The following is a 27,013-nucleotide window of genomic DNA, read 5'->3' as shown; positions in this document are numbered from 1 at the left end:
GAAAAGCAAATGGATTTGTATGTAGCATTTATGGATCTGGAGAAGGCATATGATAAGAGTTGATAGAGATGCTCTGTGGGAAGGCATTAAGAATATCCATGGTGTAGGAGGCAAGTTGTTAGAAGCAGTGAAAAGTTTTTATCGAGGATGTAAGGCATGTGTACGTGTAGGAAGAGAGGAAAGTGATTGGTTCTCAGTGAATGTAGGTTTGCGGCAGGGGTGTGTGATGTCTCCATGGTTGTTTAATTTGTTTATGGATGGGGTTGTTAGGGAGGTGAATGCAAGAGTTTTGGAAAGAGGGGCAAGTATGCAGTCTGTTGTGGATGAGAGAGCTTGGGAAGCGAGTCAGTTGTTGTTCGCTGATGATACAGCGTTGGTGGCTGATTCATGTGAGAAACTGCAGAAGCTGGTGACTGAGTTTGATAAAGTGTGTGAAAGAAGAAAGTTGAGAGTAAATGTGAATAAGAGTAACATTATTAGGTAAAGTAGGGTTGAGGGTCAAGTCAATTGGGAGGTAAGTTTGAATGGAGAAAAACTGGAGGAAGTGAATCATAGGGTGGGGGAGGGGGCAAAAGTTCTGGGAGCCTTGAAGAATGTGTGGAAGTCGAGAACATTATCTCTGAAAGCAACAATGGGTATGTTTGAAGGAATAGTGGTTCCAACAATGTTGTATGGTTGCGAGGCATGGGCTATGGATAGAGTTGTGCGCAGGAAGGTGGATGTGCTGGAAATGAGATGTTTGAGGACAATATGTGGTGTGAGGTGGTTTGATCGAGTAAGTAATGTAAGGGTAAGAGAGATGTGTGGTAATAAAAAGAGTGTGGTTGAGAGAGCAGAAGAGGGTGTTTTGAAATGGTTTGGTCACATGGAGAGAATGAGTGAGGAAAGATTGACCAAAAGGATATATGTGTCAGAGGTGGAGGGAACGAGGAGAAGTGGGAGACCAAATTGGAGGTGGAAAGATGGAAAGAAAAAGATTTTGAGTGACTGGGGCCTGAATATGCAGGAGGGTGAAAGGCGTGCAAGGAATAGAGTGAATTGGAACGATGTGGTATACCGGGGTCGACGTGCTGTTAATGGATTGGACCAGGGCATGTGAAGTGTCTGGGGTAAACCATGGAAAGTTCTGCGGGGCCTGGATGTGGAAAGGGAGCTGTGGTTTCGGTGCATTATTACATGACAGCTAGAGACTGAGTGTGAACGAATGGGGCCTTTGTTGTCTTTTCCTAGCGCTACCTCGCACACGAGGGGGGGAGGATGTTGTTATTCCATGTGTGGCAAGGTGGCGATGGGAATGAATAAAGGCAAACAGTATGAATTATGTACATGTGTATATATGTATATGTCTGTGTGTATATATATGTATACATTGAGATGTATAGGTATGTATAAATGCGTGTGTGGACTTGTATGTATATACATGTGTATGTGGGTGGGTTGGGCCATTCTTTCGTCTGTTTCCTTGCGCCACCTCGCTAATGCGGGAGACAGCGACAAAGCAAAATAATAATAATAATAATACTTCCAATCACCAGTGGTTTTTCAGCACACAGCTCCAGTAGCTGTTCACCACTTCCATTCACCTTACTGAATACCCCATGCTCCTCAATCAGATGGTCATTAAACACTTGCCTCTCCTCATCATTCTTCTCAAGGCCAAGTGCACAAACACTAATAATCACTAATATCTTGTAATCCACTTTCATTTTTATCCAAGTCAGTCTAGAGATCACTTCCTTGCACTCTTTCACATATCCCAAAACTCCTGCTTCATTAGTAGTGCTACCCCTTCCTTAGCTCTTGCCCTCTGTAACCTAACATTAACCCCATGATATTCTCAAATAATTTTCCTTCTTACCCTTTCACTAAGAGGTAGAACATCCAGGTCCCTTTCCTTAACCATACTACATTCTCTCCTCTCATCATGGGCACATCCACACACATTCAGACAAAGCTTGAGCCTTTGAGAAGGATGAGCACTCTTTGCTTGGCCGCTCCTTCTGTTCTATTCTTTTTTTTTAATTATACTTAATCACTAATTCCCATGTCAACAAGATAGCGCCAGGAAAAAGACGAAGAGTGGCCCATCCACTCACATACACATCTTTCTTCCTTTTAAACTATCCGCCATTTCCCGCATTAGCGAGGTAGCGTATATATATATATATACATGAATGCCCATACATACACATATACGCACATAATATATACACATATACATCCATATATATACACATACACAGACATATACATATATACACATGTACATACTCATACTTGCTTGCCTTCATCCATTCCTGGCACCACCCCAACTCACAGGAAATAGCATCGCTACCCTAGCTTCAGCGTGGTAGCACCAGAAAAACAGACAAAAAAAGCCACAGTCGTTCACTCAGTCTTTAGCTGTCATGTGTCATGCACCAAAACCACAGCTCCCTAGCCATATCCAGGCCCTACAGACCTTTCCATGGTTTAACCCAGATGTTTCACATTTCCTGGTTCAGTCCACTGACAGCATGTTGACCCTGGTATACCACATGTATGTTCACGCCCCGATTGCTCAAAATCTTTTTCACTTCATCTCTCTATCTCCAATTTGGTCTCCCGCTTCTCCTTGTTCCCTCCATCTCTGAAGCATGTATCCTCTTTGTTAATCTTTCCTCACTTATTCTCCCCTTATGTCCAAACCATTTCAACACACCTCCTGCTCTCTCAACCACACTCTTTTTATTTCCAAACATCTCTCTTACCCTTTCGTTACTCAATCAAACCATCTCACACCACAAGTTGTCTTCAAACATTCAATTTCCAACACATCCACCCTCTGTACAACCCTATCTATAGCCCATGCCATACAACATTGCTGGAACAACTATTCCTTCAAACATATCCATTTTTCCTCTCCAAGATAACATCTCTCCTTACACACATTCTTCATTGCTCCCAGAACCTTTGCCCCCTCCCCTTCCCTGTGATTCACTCCCACTTTCAAGGTTCCATTTGCTGCTACGTCCACTCCCAGATATCTAAAACACTTCACTTCCAGTTTTTCTCCATTAAAACTTCAGCCCAATTAACTTGTCCATCATCCCTATTGAACCTAATAACCTTGCTCTTATTCACATTTACTCTCAACTTTCTCCTTTCACACACTTTTCTAAACTCAGTTACAAACTTCTGCAGTTTCACGCTTGGATCAGCCACTAGAGCTGTATCACTAATGAACAACAACTGACTCACTTCCCAGTCCCTCTCATCCCCAACAGACTGCATACTTACCCCTCTCTCCATAACTCTTGCATTTACCTCCCTAACCACCCTATCAAAAAACAAACAACAATGGAGACATCACACACCCCTGCTGCAGACCGACATTCACTGGGAACCAATCACTCTCCACTCTTCCTACTCATACACATGCCTTACATCCTTGGTAAAAACTTTTCACTGCTTCTAGCGACTTACCTCCCACACCATATAGTCTTAAGACCTTCTACAAAGCATCTCTATCAACCCTATCATATGCCCTCTCCAGATCCATAAATGCTACAAACAAATCCATCTGTTCTTCTAAGCATTTCTCATATACATTCTTCAAAGCAAACACCTGATCCACACATCCTCTATCACTTCTGAAACCACACTGTTCTTTCCCAACTGATGCTCTATACATGCCTTCACCCTCTCAATCAATACCCTTCCATAAAATTTCCCAGGAATACTCAACAAACTTATGCCTCTGTAGTGTGAACACTCATGTTTATCCCCTTTGCCTTTGTGCAATGGCCCTATGCATGCATTCTGCCAATCCTCAGGTGCTTCACCATAATCCATACATGCACTGAATATCCTTACCAGCCAATCAGCAACACAGTCACCCTCTTTTTTAATAAATTCTACTGCAATACCATCCAAACCAACTGCCTTGCTGGATTTCATCTTCAGTGAAGTTTTCACTACCTCTTCTCTCTTAACCAAACCATTCTCCCTGATCCTCTCACTTTGAACACCACCCTGACCTAAACACCCTATATCTGCCACTCTATCATCAAACAAATTTAACAAACCTTCTATTCTTATGGAGTGAATAAAACTTCTCTCTACAAGATTTTGCATAATCATTGAAATCTATAACACTGTTTAGCCATTTTACAAGAAACTCTGAATGAAAATGTGCATCATTCACATTAACATTGCATGAGGATTTCATCTACAATGGAAAAATAAAAAGCTGGGGAAAAAGGAAATCAGCCATCCATCAAGTGGAAGACATGATGCCACATTATTTTGAATCCAAGAGTAAAGGTTGAACTGTACCACCTGCACAGCAAAATGTAAAGAATCCTAGATCAGAGGTGGTGCTACTTTGCAGAAGGATGTGGAACTTGGTATCTGACTTTAGACTTCCTACATTTGTAATTACCTAAAAACCAGTTATTAGTTATCTGGGATGACTTTTTGGTCACTATGTACCCTAAAGTAACTTAACTGGTATGACTTAGCATGTACTGTATCTCTACTGAATGGTCTTCCTGTTTTAGATACAATCCAATTCAATCTCTGGATAAGACATGAAAAGGTGCTGTCTCTTCATACTTCCTCCTAGTCTTAGAAACAATAATGCCTCTGAAAGTGTAAGGGCCTGTGGTTTATGGTACCAATGGGCTAATAAATACATGCTATAATTAGATGAAGTCCACAAAGATACAATCCAATTCAATCTCTGGATAAGACATGAAGAGGTTCTGCCTCTTCATATTTCCTCCTAGTCTTAGAAACAATAATGCCTCTGAAAGTGTTTGGGTTTATGGTACCAATGGGCTAATCAATACATGCTATAATTAGATGAAGTCCACAAATCTGACATTCTGACCAACTTGTGCACTCTTGAACTCTGTTCTGCCTCTAGCAGTAGCTATGTCAAAACTCTTAACTTTCATTCATTTCCTTGCACATGAACTATATCCTGTCTGTAAATTTTCAACCTTCATGTTTTTCAAACATTTCCATATCAGAAAAAGAAAGCAGCAACTAATATGCTTACATGGTGGCTAAGCAAACATTCAAATTCCTACAAATGTTTTTAAGTGCTACTGGGTCATCTCCACCTGAAGACAGGAAAACTGATTAATATCTCACCTGAATGAACAATCCAGGGTGAAATGGCCACTGTGCATATGAAAGGCATAGTCTGGATGCATGCAGGGTAGCAGGATCAGAAAACTGGGCAATCCACATCACCACCTATCAAGATTCAAGTAAAATTTGCTGTCTGAGTTCAGGAGTATAAAAAAGAAAAAAATTATGATATGACTATTCACACATCTAATTCCAAATGATACTAATCACTGTTATCTTTTGTCATCAATCTTCTCTTACTTCAGCTGCTCTTGCTTCACCTTTCCCCTCTTTACAAAAGTCCTGAACCCATGGTTCACTTGTGCATGTTTAATTTCAAAAAATGCTGGGTAGTTTTAAGTAAAATAAGTACCCATAAACTTCAGCAGATGAGGCCAAGTGAGCAAGGGTAAGGAAAGTTGAAGCAAACTGACCTTAACTACCAAAGACCATAGCCCTAAAGAGAAATCTTGGGCCTTGATGCTACTTTTGATTCTGGGCACCTTAATCACACATTTCATGTGTCGGGACTGGATGAGGGTAGCATGTATGAATATGTACATGTGTATATATGTATATGTCTGTATGCATATGTAAGTATACGGTGAAATGTATAGGTATGTATATGTGCGTGTATGGGAGTTTATGTATATACATGTGTATGTGGGTGGGTTGGGCCGTTCTTTCGTCTGTTTCCTTGCACTACCTCGCTAACACGGGAGACAACGGCAGAGTGTGAATATATTTCATTAGTATTATACATGACTACTGTTTTCCATGTTAGCAAAGTAGCATGAGGAAACAGATGAAGACCAATCCACTCACATACCCAAAGCAAAATAAAAAAAATGATAAAAAATAAGCACACACAGTCCCAGTGGAAAAACTGGCATGCCTTTCTTACAGTGTGAAGCATCATATAAAAATATTAATAAAGGTACCCTTCTTATATGTGACGCATCATATGAAAATATCAGTAAACAAGTACTCTACCTTGGTACTTCATATGACATCCCGTGCAGCTTGGGAACAGATCCTGCAAGATGCTGAAGGTATGTATGGTCAAGGTTGTCTCAAATATCCTGTATGGTGGCCTGGAGATTAGGAATGTTGGATGTATCCAGCCCTCATAACTGTGACTTTATAATTGACCACAAGTTCTAAATAGGTTAAAAGTCAGATGGGTTGCACAGCCAGTCCTAAATGTATGTCATACCACAAAATGCAAACCAGTCACTTATCAATTTAGCAGTGTGTCACAGTGCACCATCTTGCACAAAGTTTCACAACCAGTATTCTCAAAACAGTAGGGTAATTCATCACACAACAGCTCCATGTATCGATTCTGATTCATAGTCACATTTCGAGGTAAAAACACAAGACTTCCAACACTATCATAGCCATAAGCCCCAAACCATTAGCGAGTCTGGAACTTTTGCAGTTGCTTGAAAGTACTCAGGGTCGTATGGGTCACTACTTGGCCTTCATCACACTTTGCCCCTACAGCTGTCAGTAACATCAAATGTAGTCTCACCAGACCACAACATTTTCTTCCACTTTTTCTCGTCCCACTGCAAATATTTCTTGGCAAATGCGAGTCTATTCCTGCACTGGCGGTCTGTCAGAAGCAGTTTCTTGTGAGGCATACACCTCTTGAATTTCAAGTCATCATGAAGCCAGCTACAAACATTATGTACAGACACATGATAAAGTAGCCTAGGGTCGTCTTCATCTGGGTAGGGATGTCTATGCCACCACTGTCAATGAAGTGCTTCGTCCATCTTTGCACACTTCATAGTGCCAGCCCTGTAGTTTCTGCTATTTCTTTTACACTTCCCTGTCTTGTAAAAGGGTATATTAGCAGCAATATCCTCTTTAGACAAGTCCTTAGGGCCAGGCATTGCAGCACAAACCCACTACAAAGCACATGTGGGTAGGATAAAAAAGTGGACATCAGGGGCAATAAAAAAACATCAATCCACCACAATATTCCAGGCAGACTGACTGCCTTCTGTCACTTACCCAGTCTCTCCACATGTCCAAACCATTTCAACACACCCTCTTCTGCTCTCTCAACCACACTTTTTAAATCTCGACACATCTCTCTTACCCTTTCAATACTTACTTGATCAAACCATCTCACACCACATATTGTCCTAAAACATTTCATTTCCAACACATCCACCTTCCTCTGGACAACACTATCTATAGCCCATGCCTCACAACCATATAATATTGTAGGAGCAAGTATTCCCTCAAACACATCCATTTCTGCTTTCCGAGATAACGTTCTCTCCTTCCACACATTCTTTGCTCCCAGCACCTTTGACCCCCCAACCCTGTGACTCACTACCACTTCCATGGTTCCATTTGCTGCTAAGTCCACTCCTAGATATCTAAAACACTTCACTTCCTCCAGTTTTTCTCCATTCAAACTTAAATCCCAATTAAGTTGTCCATCAACCCTACTGAACCTAAATAACCTTGTTCTTATTCATATTTATTCTCAACTTTCTCCTTTCACACACTTTTCCAAACTCAGTCACCAACTTTTGCATTTTATCACTCGAATCAGCCACCAGTGCTGAATCACTGACAAACAATTACTGACTCACTTCCCAGGCCCTCTCATCCCAACGACTGCATACTCAACCCTTTCTCCAAAACTCTTGCATTTACCTCCCAAACCACTCCATTCATAAACAAATCAAACAACCATGGGGACATCACAAACCACTGCCGCAGACCGAATGTCACTGGGAACCAATCACTCCTCTATTCCTACTTGTACACATATACTCTTTAGACCTTCCACAAAGCATCTCTATCAACCCTATCATATGCCTTCGCCAGATCCGTAAATGCTACATACAAATCCACATTTTTTTCAAAGAGTTTCTCACACACATACTTCAAAGCTGACACCTGATCCACACATTCTCTACCACTTCTGAACTTGGTTAATGCTAAGATGGCTTTAAAGATGCTTGGGGAAAATATTCATGCTTGCTTGCCTTCATCCATTCCTGGTGCCACCACGCCCCACAGGTTACAGCATCACTACCCCCTGCATCAGTGAGGTACAGCTAGGAAACAGATGAAAAAAGGCCACAGTCACTCACACTCATTCTCTAAATGCCATGTGTAATGCACTATAACCACCTGCTCTCTATCCACATCCTGGCCCTACAGACCTTTCCATGGTTTACCCTGGATATTTCACATTCTCTGGTTCAGTCCACCGACAGCACGTTAACCCCAGCATACCACATCATTCCAATTCACTCCATTCTATGCACGCGTTTCACCCTCCTACATGTTCAGGCCTCTATCGCTCAAAAGCTCTTTCACTTCCGATTTGGTTTCCTGCTTCTCCTTGTTCCCTTCACCTTTAACACAAATATCCTCTTTGTCCACCTTTCCTCACTCATTCTCTCCATATGTCCAAACCATTTCAACACATGTTCTTCTGCTCTAAGACCCATTTTGGTGTGAGTGAATAGAACCATGGAACCTAACCTAACCATGGGGAAGGAGGTGAAGGCTCTGGGAGTGATGAAGAATGTGTGGAAACAGAGAACATTATATCATACAGCAAAAATGGGTATGTTTGATGGAACAGTAGTTCCAGCAATATCGTATGGTTGTGATGTATGGGCTATATGTATATTATATTCACTTATCATACTTTGTCGCAGTCTCCCGCATTAGCAAGGTAGCGCAAGGAAACAGACGAAAGAATGGCCCAACCCACCCACATACACATGTACATACATACACGTCCATACACTCACATATACAAACCTATACATCTCTACTTATACATATATATATATATATATATATACACACAGACATACATATATACACATGTACATAATTCATACTGTCTGCCCTTATTCATTCCCATCGCTACCCCGCCACACATGAAATGACAACCCCCTTCCCCCGCATGTGCGCGGGGTAGTGCAAGGAAAAGACAACAAAGGCCCCATTCGTTCACACTCAGTCTCTAGCTGTCATGTATAATGCACTGAAACCACAGCTCCCTTTCCACATCCAGGCCCCACAAAACTTTCCATGGTTTACCCCAAACGCTTCACATGCCCTGGTTCAATCCATTGACAGCACGTCGACCCCGGTATACCACATCGTTCCAATTCACTCTATTCCTTGCATGCCTTTCACCCTCCTGCATGTTCAGGCCCCAATTGCTCAAAATCTTTTTCACTCCATCTTTCCACCTCCAATTTGGTCTCCCACTTCTCGTTCCCTCTACCTCTGACACATATATCCTCTTTGTCAATCTCTCCTCACTCATTCTCTCCATGTGACCAAACCATTTCAAAACACCCTCTTCTGCTCTCTCAACCACATTCTTTTTATTACCAAACATCTCTCTTACCCTTTCATTACTTACTCGATCAAACCACCTCACACCACATACTGCCCTCAAACATCTCATTTCCAGCACATCCACCCTCCTCTGCACAACTCTATCTATAGCCCACACCTTGCAACCAGATAACATTGTTGGAACCACTATTCCTTCAAACATACCCATTTTTGCTTTCCAAGATTTTTCAACGCTCCCAGAACTTTCATCCCCTCCCCTACCCTATGATTCACTTCCGCTTCCATGGTTCCATCCGCTGCCAAATCCACTCCCAGATACCTAAAACACTTCACTTCCTCCAGTTCTTCTCCATTCAAACTTACCTCCCAATTGACCTGTCCCTCAACCCTCCTGTGCCTAATAGCCTTGCTCTTATTCACATTTACTCTCAGCTTTCTTCTTTCACAATCTTTACCAAACTCAGTCACCAGCTTCGGCAGTTTCTCACCTGAATCAGCCACCAGTGCTGTATCATCAGCGAACAACAATTGACTCACTTCCCAAGCTCTCTCATCCACAACAGACTGCATACTTGCTCCTCTTTCCAAAACTCTTGCATTTACCTCCCTAACAACCCCATCCATAAACAAATTAAACAACCATGGAGACATCACGCACCCCTGCCGCAAACCAACATTCAATGAGAACCAATCACTTTCCTTTCTTACATCCTCGATAAAAACTTTTCACTGCTTCTAACAACTTGCCTCCCACACCATATATTCTTAATATATAGGTAGTGCCAGGAAAAAGACAAAGAAAGACACATCCACTCACATACACATATATGCACATACATATACATTCCTTTCTTATCCACACGGAAATGAAACATGATGAGTTCCCAAGTGCACTTTCATGTAATAATCACATCATAAGGGGAGATAAAAGAAAGAAATATAAGTCAGTTGATATACAACGAAGAGACATAGCTAGGATGCCATTTGGTACATAAGTGACTACCCGAATGGAGGTCGGGTGCGTTCAAGTCTGGCAACATGTGTATCATAAAATTCATCATGTGGACAAGAAAGGGATCTGTTTAGCAATCTGATCAACAAAAAGCTATCCAATTTGTGTAGACCTTCACTAATATTAATATTACGATTCTTTGTGTATCTAATCAGAGAAAATTCCATGATATTTCTCGTGGTACAAGAGTTAAAAGTTAATAACTGAGATGGCATTACTTCAGTCAATACAAATATAATTTTTAACATAACTAAACAAGGTACTTGATTCTTGTCCTGTTCTTATACTAAAGACATGTCCAACCAGTCTGCCCAATGTAAAACCTATCACAATTTTTGCATGGTACTCTATAAATACATCCTGTGGAACTTTCTGGTGAGTTTCTGTATTCTTTACAGCACTGTTGTTGCTGAAGGCAACATTTACATTAAAGGATTTAAGCAAACTGGGAAGTAAAGTAAAATCATTACGAAAAGGTTCTTGGTTTCAAGGGGAGGTTTGGGCTTAACTCTATAAAATGATTTCTTTGCCATGCTTAAAAAATTTATCAATGAAAGATCGAGGATATTTCAACTTGGATCCAACAGAATATTTATTTATTTATCTATATTGCTTTGTTGCTGTCTCCCGCGTTAGCGAGGTAGAGCAAGGAAACAGACGAAAGAATGGCCCAACCCACCCACATACACATGTATATACATACACGTCCACACACGCAAATATACATACCTATACATCTCAACGTATACATATATGTACACACACAAACATATACATATATACACATGTACATAACTCATACTGTCTGCCTTTATTCATTCCCATCGCCACCTCGCCACACATGTAATAACAAACCCCTCCCCCCTCATGTGTGCAAGGTAGTGCTAGGAAAACACAATAAAGGCCCCATTCGTTCACACTCAGTCTCTAGCTGTCATGTAATAATGCACCGAAACCACAGCTCCCTTTCCACATCCAGGCCCCACAGAACTTTCCATGGTTTACCCCAGACGCTTCACATGCCCTGGTTCAATCTACTGACAGCACATCAACCCCGGTATACCACATCGTTCCAATTCACTCTATTCCTTGCATGCCTTTCACCCTCCTGCATGTTCAGGCCCCGATCACTCAAAATCTTTTTCACTCCATCTTTCCACCTCCAATTTGGTCTCCCACTTCTCCTCGTTCCCTCCACCTCTGACACATATGTCCTCTTAGTCAATCTTTCCTCACTCATTCTCTCCATGTGACCAAACCATTTCAAAACACCCTCTTCTGCTCTCTCAACCACACTCTTTTTATTACCACACATCTCTCTTACCCTATTATTACTTACTCGATCAAACCACCTCACACCACATATTGTCCTCAAATATCTCATTTTCAGCACATCCACCCTCCTCTGCACAACTCTATCCATAGCCCACGCCTCACAACCATACATCATTGTTGGAACCACTATTCCTTCAAACATTCCCATTTTTGCTTTCAGAGATAATGTTCTTGACTTCCACACACTCTTCAACGCTCCCAGAATTTTCGCCCCCCTCCCCCACCCTATGATTCACTTCTGCTTCCATGGTTCCATCCGCTGCCAAATCCTCTCCCAGATATCTAAAACACTTTACTTCCTCCAGTTTTTCTCCATTCAAACTTACCTCCCAATTGACTTGACCCTCAACCATACTGTACCTAATAACCTTACTCTTATTCACATTTACTCTCAACTTTCTTCTTTCACACACTTTACCAAACTCAGTCACCAGCTTCTGCAGTTTCTCACATGAATCAGCCACTAGCGCTGTATCATCAGCGAACAACAACTGACTCACTTCCCAAGCTCTCTCATCCACAACAGACTGCATACTTGCCCCTCTTTCCAAAACTCTTGCATTCACCTCCCTAACAACCCCATCCATAAACAAATTAAACAACCATGGAGACATCACACACCCCTGCCGCAAACCTACATTCACTGAGAACCAATCACTTTCCTCTCTTCCTACACGTACACATGCCTTACATCCTCGATAAAAACTTTTCACTGCTTCTAACAACTTGCCTCCCACACCATATATTCTTAATACCTTCCACAGAGCATCTCTATCAACTCTATCATATGCCTTCTCCAGATCCATAAATGCTACATACAAATCCATTTGCTTTTCAAAGTATTTCTCACATACATTCTTCAAAGCAAACACCAGATCCACACATCCTCTACCACTTCTGAAACCACACTGCTCTTCCCCAATCTGATGCTCTGTACATGCCTTCACCCTCTCAATCAATACCCTCCCATATAATTTACCAGGAATACTCAACAAACTTATACCTCTGTAATTTGAGCACTCACCTTTGTCCCCTTTGCCTTTGTGCAATGGCACTATGCAGACATTCCGCCAATCCTCAGGCACCTCACCATGAGTCATACATACATTAAATAACCTTACCAGCCAGTCAACAATACAGTCACCCCCTTTTTTAATAAATTCCACAGCAATACCATCCAACCCCGCAGCCTTGCCGGCTTTCATTTTCCGCAAAGCTTTTACTACCTCTTCTCTGTTTACCAAATCATTTTCCCTAACCCTCTCATTTTGCACACCACCTCGACCAAAACACCCTATATCTGCCACTCTATCATCAAACACATTCAACAAACCTTCAAAATACTCACTCCATCTCCTTCTCACATCACCACTACTTGTTATCACCTCCCCATTAGCCCTCTTCACTGAGGTTCCCATTTGTTCCCTTGTCTTACGCACTTTCTTTACCTCCTTCCAAAACATCTTTTTATTCTCCCTAAAATTCGATGATACTCTCTCACCCCAACTCTCATTTGCCCTCTTTTTCACCTCTTGCACCTTTCTCTTGACCTCCTGTCTCTTTTTTTTATACATCTCCCACTCATCTGCATTATTTCCCTGCAAAAATCATCCAAATGCCTCTCTCTTCTCTTTCACTAATAATCTTACTTCTTCATCCCACCATTCACTGCCCACCTCCCACGCTTCTCATGCCACAAGCATCTTTTGCACAAGCCATCACTGCTTCCCTAGATACATCCCATTCCTCCCCTACTCCCCTTACCTCCTTTGTTCTCACCTTTTTCCATTCTGTACTCAGTCTCTCCTGGTACTTCCTCACACAAGTCTCCTTCCCAAGCTCACTTACTCTCACCACTCTCTTTACCCCAACATTTTCCCTTCTTTTCTGAAAACCTGTACAAATCTTCCCCTTTGCCTCAACAAGATAATGATCAGACATCCCTCCAGTTGCACCTCTCAGCACATTAACATCCAAAAGTCTCTCTTTCGCGCGCCTATCTTCTCAAATTCTTTTTATCTATTTATCATATCTAGTCGCTGTCTCCCGCGTGAGTGGGGTAGTGCAAGGAAACAGACGAAAGAATAGCCCAACCCACCCACATACACATGTATATAAATACACACCCACACACGCTCATATGCATAACTATGCATATTTCAATGTATACATACATATACATATATACACATGTACATATTCATACTTACTACTTTCATCCATTCCCGTCGCCATCCTGCCACACATGAAATGACACCCCCTCCCCCCGCGCGTACACACAAGGTAGCACTAGGAAAAGACAACAAAGAACACATTTGTTCACATTCAGTCTCTAGCTGTCATGTGTAATGTAGCGAAACCACAGCTCCCTTTCCACATCTAGGCCCCACAAAACTTTCCATGGTTTATTCCAGACTCTTCACACACCCTGGTTCAATCCATTAAAAGCATATCGACCCTGGTATACCACATCGTTCCAATTCATTCTATTCCTTGCATGCCTTTCACCCTCCTGTATGTTCAGGCCCCGATAGCTCAAAATTTTTTTCACTCCATTCTTCCATCTCCAATTTGGTCTCCCACTTCTCCTTGTTCCCTCCACCTCTAACACAAATATCCTCTTTGTCAATCGTTCCTCACTCATTCTCTCCATGTGACCAAACGATTTCAATAAACCCTCATCTGCTCTCTCAACCACACTCTTTTTATTACCAAACACTTCTCTTACCCTTTCATTACTTACTCGGTCAAACCACCTCACATCACATAATGTCCTTCAACATCTCCCTTCCAACACATCCACCCATCTCTGCACAGCCCTATCTATACCCCACGCCATGCAACCATATAACATTGTTGGAACCACTATTCCTTCAAAACATACCCATTTTTCCTCTCCGAGATAACGCTCTCGCCTTCCACACATTCTTCAACATTCCCAGAACCTCTGCCCCCTCCCCCCACCCTGTGACTCAATTCCATGGTTCCATCCACTGCTAAATCCACTCCCAGATATCTAAAACACTTCACTTTCTCCAGTTTTTCCCCATTCAAACTTAACTCTCAATTGACTTGTCCCTCCACCCTACTGTATCTGATAACCTTGCTCTTATTCACATTAACTCTCAGCTTTCTTCTTTCACACACTTTATCATCAGTGAACAAAGACTGACTCACTTCCCAAGCCCTCTCATCCACAACAGACTGCATACTTGCCCCTCTCTCCAGAACTCTTGCATTCATCTCCCTAACAACCGCATCCATAAACAAATCAAACAACCATGGAGACATCACACACCCCTGCCGCAAACTGACATTCACTGGGAACCAATCACTTTCCTCTCTTCCTATTGGAACACATGCCTTACATCTTCGATAAAAACTTTTCACTGCTTCTAGCAACTTGCCTCCCACACCATATACATACCATCCACAAAGCATCTCTATCAACTCTATCATATACCTTTTCCAGATCCATAAATGCTACATACAAATCCATTTGCTTTTCTAAGTATTTCTCACATACATTCTTCAAAGCAAACACCTGATCCATACATCCTCTACCACTTCTCAAACCACACTGCTCTCCCCCAATCTGATGCTCTGTACATACCTTCACCCTCTCAATCAATATCCTCCCATATAATTTCCCAGGAATATTCAAGAAACTTATACCTCTGTAATTTGAACACTCACCTTTATCCACTTTGCCTTTGTACAATGGCACTATGCAAGCATTTCGCCAATCCTCAGGCACTTCACCATGAACCATACATAAAGTGAATATCCTCATCAACCAGTCAACAATACAGTCACCCCCTTTTTTAATAAGTTCCAATACAATAACTTCCAACCCGCCATCTTGCCGGCATTCATCTTCCGCAAAGCTTTCACTACCATTCCCCCTGACCCCTCTCACTTTGCACACCACCTCGACCAAAACATCCTATATCTGCCACTCTATCATCAAACACATTCAACAAACCTTCAAAATACTCACTTCATCTTCTCACTTCACCACTACTTGTTATTACCTCCCCATTAGCCCCGTTCACCGATGTTCCCCTTTGTTCTCGTCTTACGCACTTTATTTATCTCCTTCCAAAACATCTTTTTATTCTCCCTAAAATCTAATGATATTCTCTTTCCCCAACTCTCATTTGCCCACTTTTTCACCTCTTGCACCTTTCTCTTGACCTCCTGCCTCTTTCTTTTATACATCTCCCAGTCATTTGCACTATTTCCCAGCAAAAATTGTCCAAATGCTTCTCTCTTCTCTTTCACTAACAATCTCACTTCTTCATTCCACCACTCACTACCCTTTCTAATCTACCCACCTTCCACCTTTCTCATGCACCAGGTATCTTATGCACAAACCATCACTGCTTCCCTAAATACATCCCATTCTTCCCCCACTCCCCTTACATCATTTGCTCTCACTTTTTTCCATTCTGCACTCAATCTCTCCTGGTACTTCCTCACACAAGTCTTCTTTCCAAGCTCACTTACTCTCACGACTCTCTTCACCCTAACATTCTCTCTTCTTTTCTGAAAACCTCTACAAGTCTTCCCCTTTGCCTCCACAAGATAATGATCAGACATCCCTCCAGTTGCACTTCTCAGCATATTAACATCCAAAAGTCTCTCTTTCATGCGCCTATCAATCAACACGTAATCCAATAATGCTCTTTGGCCATCTCTCCTACTTACATACATTTATGTTTATCTCTTTTTAAACCAGGTATTCCCAATTACCCATCCTTTTTCAGCACATAAATCTACAAGCTCTTCAACATTTCCATTTACAACACTGAACACCCCATGTACACCAATTATACCCTCAACTGCCACATTACTCACCTTTGCATTTAAATAACCCATCACTATAACCTGGTCTTGGGCATCAAAGCTGCTAACACACTCACTCAGCTGCTCCCAAAGCACTTCCCTCTCATGAACTTTCTTCTCATGACCAGGTGCATAGGCACCAATAATAACCCATCTCTCTCCATCCACTTTCAGTTTTACCCATATCAATCTAGAGTTTACTTTCTTACACTCTATCACATACTCCCATAACTGCTTCATGAGTAGTGCTACTCCTTCCTTTGCTCTTGTCCTCTCACCAACCCCAGACTTTACTCCCAAGATGTTCCCAAACCACTCTTCCCCTTTACCCTTGAGCTTCGTTTCACTCAGAGCCAAAACATCCAGGTTCCTTTCCTCAAACATACAACCTATCTCTCCTTTTTTCTCATCTTGGTTACATCCACACACATTTAGACACCCCAATCTGAGCCTTCAAGGAGGATGAGCACTCCCTGCATAGCTCCTTATTCTGTTTCCCCTTTTAGAAAGTTAAAATACAAGGAGGGAGGGTTTCTAGCCCCACGCTCTTTCCCCTTTAGTCACCTTCTACGACATGTGGGGAATGCGTGGGAAGTATTCTTTCTCCCCTATCCCCAGGGATATATTCTCAAATTCATCATCAATAAATCCTGGAATGCATGTACATAATGCCCTAAGGAACATAGACTGGAATGATGATAATCTAACTCTATCGAGTTGCAAAATAGTAGATATATGAGCATGATTTATAGGGATGGAAACATGTTTAAGTTTAGCATATACAGAAAGCCTACCAATGAATGCTTATATATTCATTACTCAGCTCAACATGACAGAGTCAAATTATCATAATTCCAGTCTATGTTCCTTAGGGCATTACATATATGCAGTCCAGAGTTTATTGATGATGAATTTGAGAAGATATTTTCTATTGCGTGTCGTAGAAGGCGACTAAAAGGGGAGGGAGCAGGGGGCTGGAAATCCTCCCCTCTCGTTTTTTTTTTTTTTTTTTTTTTTTTTCCAAAAGAAGGAACAGAGAATTGGGCCAGGTGAGGGTATTCCCTCAAAGGCCCAGTCCTCTGTTCTTAACGCTACCTCGCTAATGCGGGAAATGGCGAATAGTTTGAAAGAAAAGAAAGAAAGATTTTCTATTGGATCCAAGTTAAAGTATCCTAGATCTTTCATCATTAAATATCTTAAGTTGGCAAAGAAATCATTTTATAGAGCTAAATCTAAACCTCCCATTGCCACCAAGAACCTTTTAGTAATGATTTGATTTTACTTTCCATGCTGCTGAAATCCTTTAATGTAAATATTGCCTTCAGCAACAACTATACTATAAAGGATATCTAAATCAGAAAATCACCAGAAAATTCCGCAGAATGTGTTTATAGAGTACCATGTAAAAACTGATAGTTTTATGTTGGGCAGACTAGTAAGGATCTTTCTGTTAGATTTAAGCAACATGTCTGTAGTATAAGAACTGGACAAGAATCAAATGCCTTGTTTAATCATGTTAAAAATTACAATCATTGTACTGAATGGAGTAATGCCATTTCAGTTATCAACTTTAACTCTTGTACCATGAGAAATATCATTGAAGCTTCTATTATCAAATACACAAGGAATAGGAACATTAATATCAGTTAAGGTCTATACAAATTGGATAGCTTTATTGCTATTAGAATTTGTAAACTGTTCCCTTTCTTGTCCATATAACAAATTTTATGATACGCACGTTGCCAGACTTGAATGCACCAGACCTCTATTCGGGTAACCATTTGTTTACCAAATGGCGTCCTAGCTACGTCTCTTCTTTGTATATCAACTGACTTATATTTCTTTCTTGTATCTTCCCTGGATAAGGAAATGAATTTAGTTGATCAAGCACTCAATCGTGATCTTTTCTAAACATATAATATACTTACAATCCTGACACCACCTCACATTACAGGGAACTACACAAACGAATAAATTAAAAGAAAAAAATAACATATGCATTTTCTTCTCTACCCCAATCTCTACCCCATGCCCAATCACATCCCCCCACATCAGCGAGGTAGCGCCAGGGAACAAAGAAAAGCTACATACACTCACAGTAATCCTCTAGCTGTCATGTGTAATGTACCGAAACCAAAGCTCCCTATCCACATCCAGACCCCACAGGCCTTTCCATGGTTTAAGCCAGATGTTTCACATGCCTTGGTTCAGTCCATTAACAACACACTGACTCCAATATACCATGTAATTCCAATTCAGTCTCTGTTTAATTTAAATCCCCTTTGGTGGTGCCAAAGGCCATTACAGGGGCATAGCAGCATCCAAAGGGAAAGAGAGAATGTGAAGGTATACTATAAAGCCCCACTTTTCACCCTCCTGCATGTTCAAGCTCTGATTGCTCACAATCTTTTTCCCTTCATCCTTCCATCTCCAATCTAGTCTCCCACTTCCCCCTGTTCCCTCCACTTCTAACACATATATCCTCTCTGTTAATCTTTCCTCACTCATTCTCTCCATATGTCCAAACCATTTCAACATACGCTTTTCTGCTCTCTCAACTACACTCTTCTTATTTCCACACATCTCTCTTACCCTTTCATTACTTAATCAATCCACCTCACACCACATAATGTCTTCACACACTTCATTTCTAACATATCCACTCTCCCATGCTTAATCCTATCTATAACCCATGCCTCACAACCATATACTATTATTGGAACTACTATTTCTTCAAACATACACATTTTTGCTTCCCTAGAAAGCTCTCTCTTTCTGCACATTCTTTATTGCTCCCATAACCTTCATTCCCTTCCCACCCTTTTGACTCACTTTCACTTCAATGGTTCTGTCCGCAACCAAGTCCACTGCCAGATATCTGAAACGCATCACTTTCACCAATTTTCTCTATTCAAACTTACACCCCAACTGACTTGTCCCTCAACCCTGCTGAACCTTGCTTTTGTTCACATTCACTTTCATCTTTCTCCTTTTACACTCTTCCAAACTCAGTCATCAACTTCTGCAATTTCTCACTCAAATCAGCCATCAGTATTGTATCATCAGCAAACAACAACTAACTCACTTCCCAGGCCCTTTCATCCCCAACAAATTGCATACTTTCTCCTCTCTCCATGACTCTTGCATTTACCTCCCTCACCACCACATCCAAAACACATTAAATAACCATGGTAACATCACTTAACCCTGCTGCAGACCAACCTTCACTTGGAACCATTCCTTTCCTTTCTTCCTACTCGTACACCCACCTTTCATGCATGATAAAAACTTCCCATTGCTTCTAGCAGCCTACCTCCATACCATTAATTCTTTAAACCACTATCATCCCTGTCATATGCTACCATTAATTCTTAAGACCACTATCACCCCTATCATATGCCTTTTACAGATCCATAAATGCCACATACAAATCCACCTGCTTTTCTAAATATTTCTTACACACATTCTTAACAGCAAACACCAGATCAACACATCCTCCACCACTTCTGAAACCAATCTGATGCTCTGTACATGCCTTCAACCTCTCATCAATACCCTCCCATACAACTTACCATGTGTCCTAAACAAACATATACTTCTAGTCTGAACACTCACTTTTATCCCCTTGCCTTTATACGAAGGCACTATACATGAATCCCATTAATCCTCAGACACCTCACCATGATCCATACATACAATGAATATCCTTACCAACAAATCAACATAGTCACCTTTTCTTTCTTTCATATATGCATATATGTTTGCCGTTTCTCACATTATCAAGGAACCACTAAGAACAGATAAAGAAATGGTCCCATTCACTCATGTCCACTCTGTAGCTGTCATGTATAATGCACCAAAACCAGAGCCCCCTACCTACAATTCAGCTCCACCTGCAAGTGGTTATACTGCAACTGAAAAGACACCTTTGACGAGGCTGAAAAAAGGAGCACAGTTTCATAAGAGAACTTCTTATTCCAAAGAAGTCTACATTTCCCTGCTATGGAAACGATGCTACCTTGGGCAGCAGAATTCTTTGCAAAGGTTAGGTTAGGTTTTACAGAAAAATGGTCTTAAGGCAATTACCAATAAATATGTTAGCATGACTGCTCCACCTGTATGAGGTTACATATGCTTGGTAATAAACATTATATACTTTTTATGTTATACTTGTAGTAATGTAATACTTTAGTAATGTAATACTTTTTCAAAATCATTAACCTTCCTGGTGAAAAGTATGTCACTACATTTATGTGGCAGGATACTATATATGTCACCCAATCTATCTATCTATATCACTGATGACCATTCCCTCTGGGAACTCCCATCAAGGGGATGGCCACAACAAAAGTCACCAATTATCCCTGCCTTTACAAGCCTTCCTTGCATACACTATTCCAAGCATTTTACCACCATTTCTTTCCTTCCAGTATTCTTCCACTTTATTTCCCCATGTCAGAGGTAGTCTTCCTCTCACATCAACCCTTTAATCATACTATCATACACTCTTCTTGTAAACTTCCAGTCTTGCATTCTTTCCACATGCCTAAACCAACTCAAGGCATTACGTTTCACCCACTCTACCAATCCACAATACATTCCCTTGGCATTCCCTGCCATACATCATCTCTCATACACCACCTTCATCTTATTCTTCATTTCATCTAGTTACACCACACGCTCCTCTCAAATAGCCCATTTTCACAGCCTGGATTCTTGACTTCTCTGATGCATTAAATGTCCATGTTTCAACTGCATAGGTCAAGGTCAGGATGACTATGCTGTCCCTTAATCCTCTCTTCACTTCCATACTTACACCTCTGCCCCTCATTATTCTACCTGGAAACCCAATGACTTTTCTATCCTATACTGCTCTCTCTCCTGTCTCTCCTTCCATATCAACAAACTTACCTAAGATGGCTCCTACCTACTTAAATTCTCTCACCTCTTCCAGTCTCTCTGCCCACATATCCATAACACATTTCAGTACTCTTTCTTCACTCTATACGGTTTTATAAAATATATACTTTCACTCTGTTTCCTTTCAAACACAAATGCTCTACTTTTAATTGAATTTACCTTCAATTTGCCTATGCTTATGCTCATCATAAAACACATAACATTCTGCAACTCCTTTTCACTTTCAGCAAACAACACAGTATCATCTGCAAACAGATTTGTCACTAGCCACTATATCTCACCACCACACTTCATCTCTGCACCCCCTTTCCCTAGTTTTGCTTTTAACTCTCTCACTTCTCCATTCTTATATATATCAAAAAGTCTTGGTGACATCACACCACCCTGCCTCACAGCCACATGTGTATCTGAAATTCACTCAGCTCTCCATCCACTCTTACATAAGCATTTGCTCCTCTTTAGAAGGCTTCCACGCCATCCAACAATTATTCCCCTACCCCACATATCTTTAACATCCCATAAAGCATTCTACTCGACTCTGTCACATGCTTTCTCCAGATCCATAAAAGTTGCATACAACTTCTTACCTTTCACTAAATACTTTTCCACTGTCATCTTCACCACAAAAACTTGAGCCATACATTTCCAAAAAAATCCTTGCTACTCACTTATTGTGCATTCAGTCACTTCAATCACTCTTTCACAACATTCTTGCATACACTTTTTCTGGTACATATAACAGATAAATTCCCCTTTAATTGTTACATACATCCTTAGAACTTTTTCTCTTGAATGAAGGAACAATAATAGCTTTTACCTAATCCTGCATACACTTTTTCTGTCACACATACAGATAAATTCCCCTTTAATGGTTACATATATCCTTAAAACTTTTTCTCTTGAATAAAGGAACAATAATAGCTTTCACCTAATCCTCAAACACAACCTGTTTCCATGCTAAAATCCACATCAAATGCATCCACTCTATGACACTTTCTCATCCATACTTCAGCATTTCAGCCATAATCCCATCTATCCCAGGTGCCTTCCTACCTTTTTATCCCCCTTTTTGCTATAGGCCTTTGCATTTGTATCTTCTTTCTGCCATCCTCCCTGTCTATGAATGTAACAACTGCTGCCCCACCTTTTCCCACATTCATTAGCTCTTCAATATACTCTTCACATCTTCCTTTCACTTTCTCCTTTTGATTCACTAATTCCTCTTACTCACTTCTCACATTAACATTCCACTCTAATATCCAGCTCTTGCCTTTTTCACCTCCTTCCTGTGCAATGTCTTATTTTTCTAAACTTTTCACTCAATTTTCTTCCAACATCTTTACCTACTCTTCCTTTGCTTTCCTCCATCAGCTTCATAACATTCTGCTTAAACATCTTATATTCTTCCCTCCTTTGCTGAGCTTCCACTGGTACATTCTTTTTGAGCAAGCTATCATAAGCCTTTTTCTTCTCTTCCACAATATTTCTAACCTTTTCCATCCACCATTTCCCTTTTCATTCTTATATCTCATGATCTTATATCCACCTAATAACTCTTCTTTCAAACTATTCGCCATTTCCCGCATTAGCGAGGTAGCGTTAAGAACAGAGGACTGGGCCTTTGAGGGAATACCCTCACCTGGCCCAATTCTCTGTTCCTTCTTTTGGAGAAAAACAAAAAAAAAACAAAAAAAAAACAAAAAAAAACTCTACAACCTTTAATAGTCTTTCTCTAAACATTTTAAACACCTCATTCACACATTAGCGCATCCCTACATGAAGTGCACTTCCATCTATACTTTTGGTCACCATCCTTTCATACTCCTTCCTGAATTTTTTCTGATTCATCATCTTGCTTGCCAACACTTTTACATCTCCATTCTTCCTTGCTGAAAAAAGGCATTTGCAAGGAATAAACCCCTCTCAACACACACATCTACAAGATAACTTTCATTCTCATTTACTCCAGGCACTCCCCATTTACCAAATATCTCACCAATTTCATCAAATCTCACTGCTGCATTCATATCAACTATTACAACCAGATTTCTCTCATTCTCATAACCATTTATACTGATGCCAAAATTTCTCCTGAAATGCTTCATTTAATCCTTATCTATCTATACCTCTGATGCCTGCTCTAACTGGAATTCCCTCAAAGGGGAGGCAACTGCAACAGTCTCCATAACTAAAGAACTTCAGCGTTGTTTCTTAGCCTTTAGTGCCTCACCCTTAAAATGCCACTGGCAGAGGGCGAGTCTAGCACAGTGTTTGCAGAGGCTCCTACCTAATGTTCCTAGTGACTACTTCTATCTAATGCTCTTAACTACTACTTCTATCAAATGCTCTTGACTACTACTTGTACCTAATGCTCCTGCCTAACTGTTCCTAACTACTACTTCTATCTACTGCTCCTAACATTTTCCCAAAAGGCAGGGCTAGCACATAGTGCTCACCACAGGAAAATCTAATTACAAAAAATGAGCTGTGTAAGTCAAGTGTTGTCGAGTGTTACATACGACAAAGAGATATTGTAAGTTTGAGGACAGAATGCTGAAGTCCACATGTTAATGAGGCAGAAAGAAAAGACAGCTACCTGGGTCAGAAGAACACAACTTGACAACCACTAAAGTATTGGCTCACTAAGCAGATGTCACTAACCCTCCTGATACCCAGGTGGACAGTATTGGTAATATATTTCCCTGGTCATTGGTTGCCTGACAACTAACTCGCACAGTCTTTATATCCACAGGTGCATGTACATATACCCATAAATGCCTTACAATTCCCAAATTGTCCGTAAAACTAAAAATTCCAGCACAATGCAAGTGTTTGCCTGCAATTAAAAAGAAAATTGCAACTACTTTTGCCCTAATGGAGCTGCGCAATGCCTCTCTCTTCAATCTAAGAAATTAATTTTTCACCAAATGTTGAATTCCTTGCATACTGTGTGCTCTGCTGGCTGGCCACAGAAGAAAACCCAAACAAAGTTTAAGTTACTGCATTTGCTTGGCTGTCTCAGTAACCTGCTGGTGACCAAGGTGGGTCATTACACCCTTCTCTAAGGGTTTGCTATGTTTGTGGCACCCACAGACAGTGAGCAGTACATAGAGGTATCTTCCATTACTAGTAAGGCTCATATGACCACGCTAATTAGTGCATCTTAGGACTGGCTAATCCAGTAAATACAGCAATGTGTTCTTCCTAGACTAGAAATGCTCAATTCTTTTTAATGAGAAAAATTAGTATTTTTAGCAGTGTTTTGTGTATCTCATCATATAATTCAAAAAGTCATGAAATATTTTGCATATCAAGGATTTGCTAGTCTGGTAAATAATATGCATTTCCTAGACTATGAACATTTAGGAAAAAATGGATTTAATATTTTTGTGAACCTTTTCATAAATCAAAAGATGAAAAAACTATTTTGCTGTCACTTTTGTATACAAGAGGCCCAGACAATCAATCAAACCCCAAAATAGTTAAAGAAAAAGCAAGAGACTCCTGATCAAGATAGAAGGGATGATAAATGAAGATGATGTGCTTTTAATAAGATAATTCTTACCTTGTTAGCAGTATTTGGCGAGTCTGCAACTACTACTGAAGACCCCATTGTCTGTAAGTGCGAGGTAAGGATAATCTCAGCAAATCTACGGTCATCAGGAGGACGACCAGCTGGAGTAAGTGGGTACTGATCCAGGCTGGCGCTTCGTAAGGCCACTAAAACATCACACAATTCTACCAGTTTGCACTTTACATGTCCCCCACCCTCAAGACCATGCTGAAAAAACAAAGTACCCATTTGAAAGATCAAGCTCCCAAAATAACAACACAATGACAAATCTCAGAGAGACCAGCCAATTTTCCTCTGATCATATCATCATCCGTTTAATGAGTGTTATAGCAACCAAAGGTTTGTAATACTGTAATATACATCATGGGTTTATGATATCAATCTACTTTTTTTGTTCCCATATAATAATGATGGTCTTTTCTAAAGAACCAACACCAACTGTTTCAGTGCAGTCTCCATTCTGATACATCAATATATTGCAAAAGTTTGAGAAATAAATACCAATTACTAAACTTAATTATAAAAGCAAGCAACTTAACAAGTGGAGATAAATAACTTTTAGTAAAATGCATAATAATTCTACACACTGAGAATGGCAAAGTCTTAGAGTTCCATGAAGGGACTGAAGTTCAGCAGGCCTCATCCAAATCAACCACTGAAATGTCACTTTATCTCATTAGTAAGTACAGACTGCTACATGAAATATGTTCACACAGGTCTATGTCTGAATCCATCAAAGATTCAGTAAGATCTCTTCAAGACCTTAATTACTGGATGGTTGACTTGATTAGGTTATATGCATCTCATTCATTAAATTCAATCAAGATATTATCCAAATAAATCTTATATGAAGTCTTTCATATGTTGAAATGTGAGTTATGCAAAAAACCTTCCGTCCTCATATGACAGATGATATTATGTCCAAATATAAATAGGCCTGCTGAGTAGCAGTCACTACTTTTCCTAAGCATCCGTCAAGTACCCTTATTACAATTTCACTCCCCAATGATGAGAAGGAAGGCCATCAACTTGGAGGAAAAGGTGAAAATGCTAGACAAATTTTAGCATGGTTCCACAGTATCTGCTTTGCTTCTTCAAAAAATTCAACTCACTTGGTGAATATTACTATAAACTGTATATGTTTTTTATTTTTTTCAACACAATTCTCTTTTGTAAGTTCTGAACTAATTCATAGATTGAAAATAAATCAAATACTGAAAAAATACAAAAAATGGGAGGAACAATGCTTTTAAGTAGGTTTTTACCTAATGCATTAACTAATAATCATGTGTATATTATAAAATGTACAGAGAAAACCTTACTTAGCCTTTCTCAGTCCTAATCACTCTACTGTTCAAGACATTCATCTTAAATGCTGTGAATAATATGGTAAACTGCATTTACCTACAGATTTTTTTTATCCCAATGCTCTTCAGTGGTTCTTGACTAATTCATACACTAAAAATAAATTATATATTCAGAAACAGAGGGGACAAGAAGACCAAATTGAAGATGGATGGACAAAGTGGAAAAGATTTTGAGTAACTGAGGCCTGAACATGCAAGAAGGTGAAAGGCGTGCATGGAATATAGTTAAACTGGAATAATGTGGTATACAGGGGTTGACATGCTGTCAATGGATCAAATCAGAGCATGTGAAGCAGCCAGGGAAACCACAGAAGTGTCTGTGGGGCCTGGTTGTGATAATAACCATTGTCTATTTTGTACCAGTTCATTGTTTCCCATATTAGCAAAGCTGTGTCAAGGACAGACAAATAAAAGGCCTCATTTGCTCATATTTGCTCTCTTGCTGTCATGTAAAATACACTGAAACCACAGCCCCTATCCACA

General features: G+C 40.4%; 1 protein-coding gene across 3 annotated transcripts in view; it reads right to left on the bottom strand.

Annotated features, from left to right (window-relative positions):
• LOC139752842 (uncharacterized) overlaps window positions 1–27,013 on the bottom strand; it is a 134,266-nt gene that overhangs the window by 58,889 nt on the left and 48,364 nt on the right. For all 3 annotated transcript variants that reach the window (XM_071668796.1, XM_071668795.1, XM_071668797.1), the window contains exons 5-6: window positions 25,155–25,370; window positions 5,140–5,244 (exon numbers count right to left, since the gene is read on the bottom strand). In XM_071668796.1, coding sequence (XP_071524897.1) covers window positions 5,140–5,244; window positions 25,155–25,370 — 321 coding nt within the window. The remainder of the gene's footprint in view (window positions 1–5,139; window positions 5,245–25,154; window positions 25,371–27,013) is intronic.

Source organism: Panulirus ornatus, chromosome 13, assembly GCF_036320965.1.
Source record: "Panulirus ornatus isolate Po-2019 chromosome 13, ASM3632096v1, whole genome shotgun sequence".
Lineage (NCBI taxonomy): Eukaryota > Metazoa > Arthropoda > Malacostraca > Decapoda > Palinuridae > Panulirus > Panulirus ornatus.
Note: the sequence above shows the minus strand (reverse complement) of the source record. Positions and strands in the feature narration are given on the sequence as shown.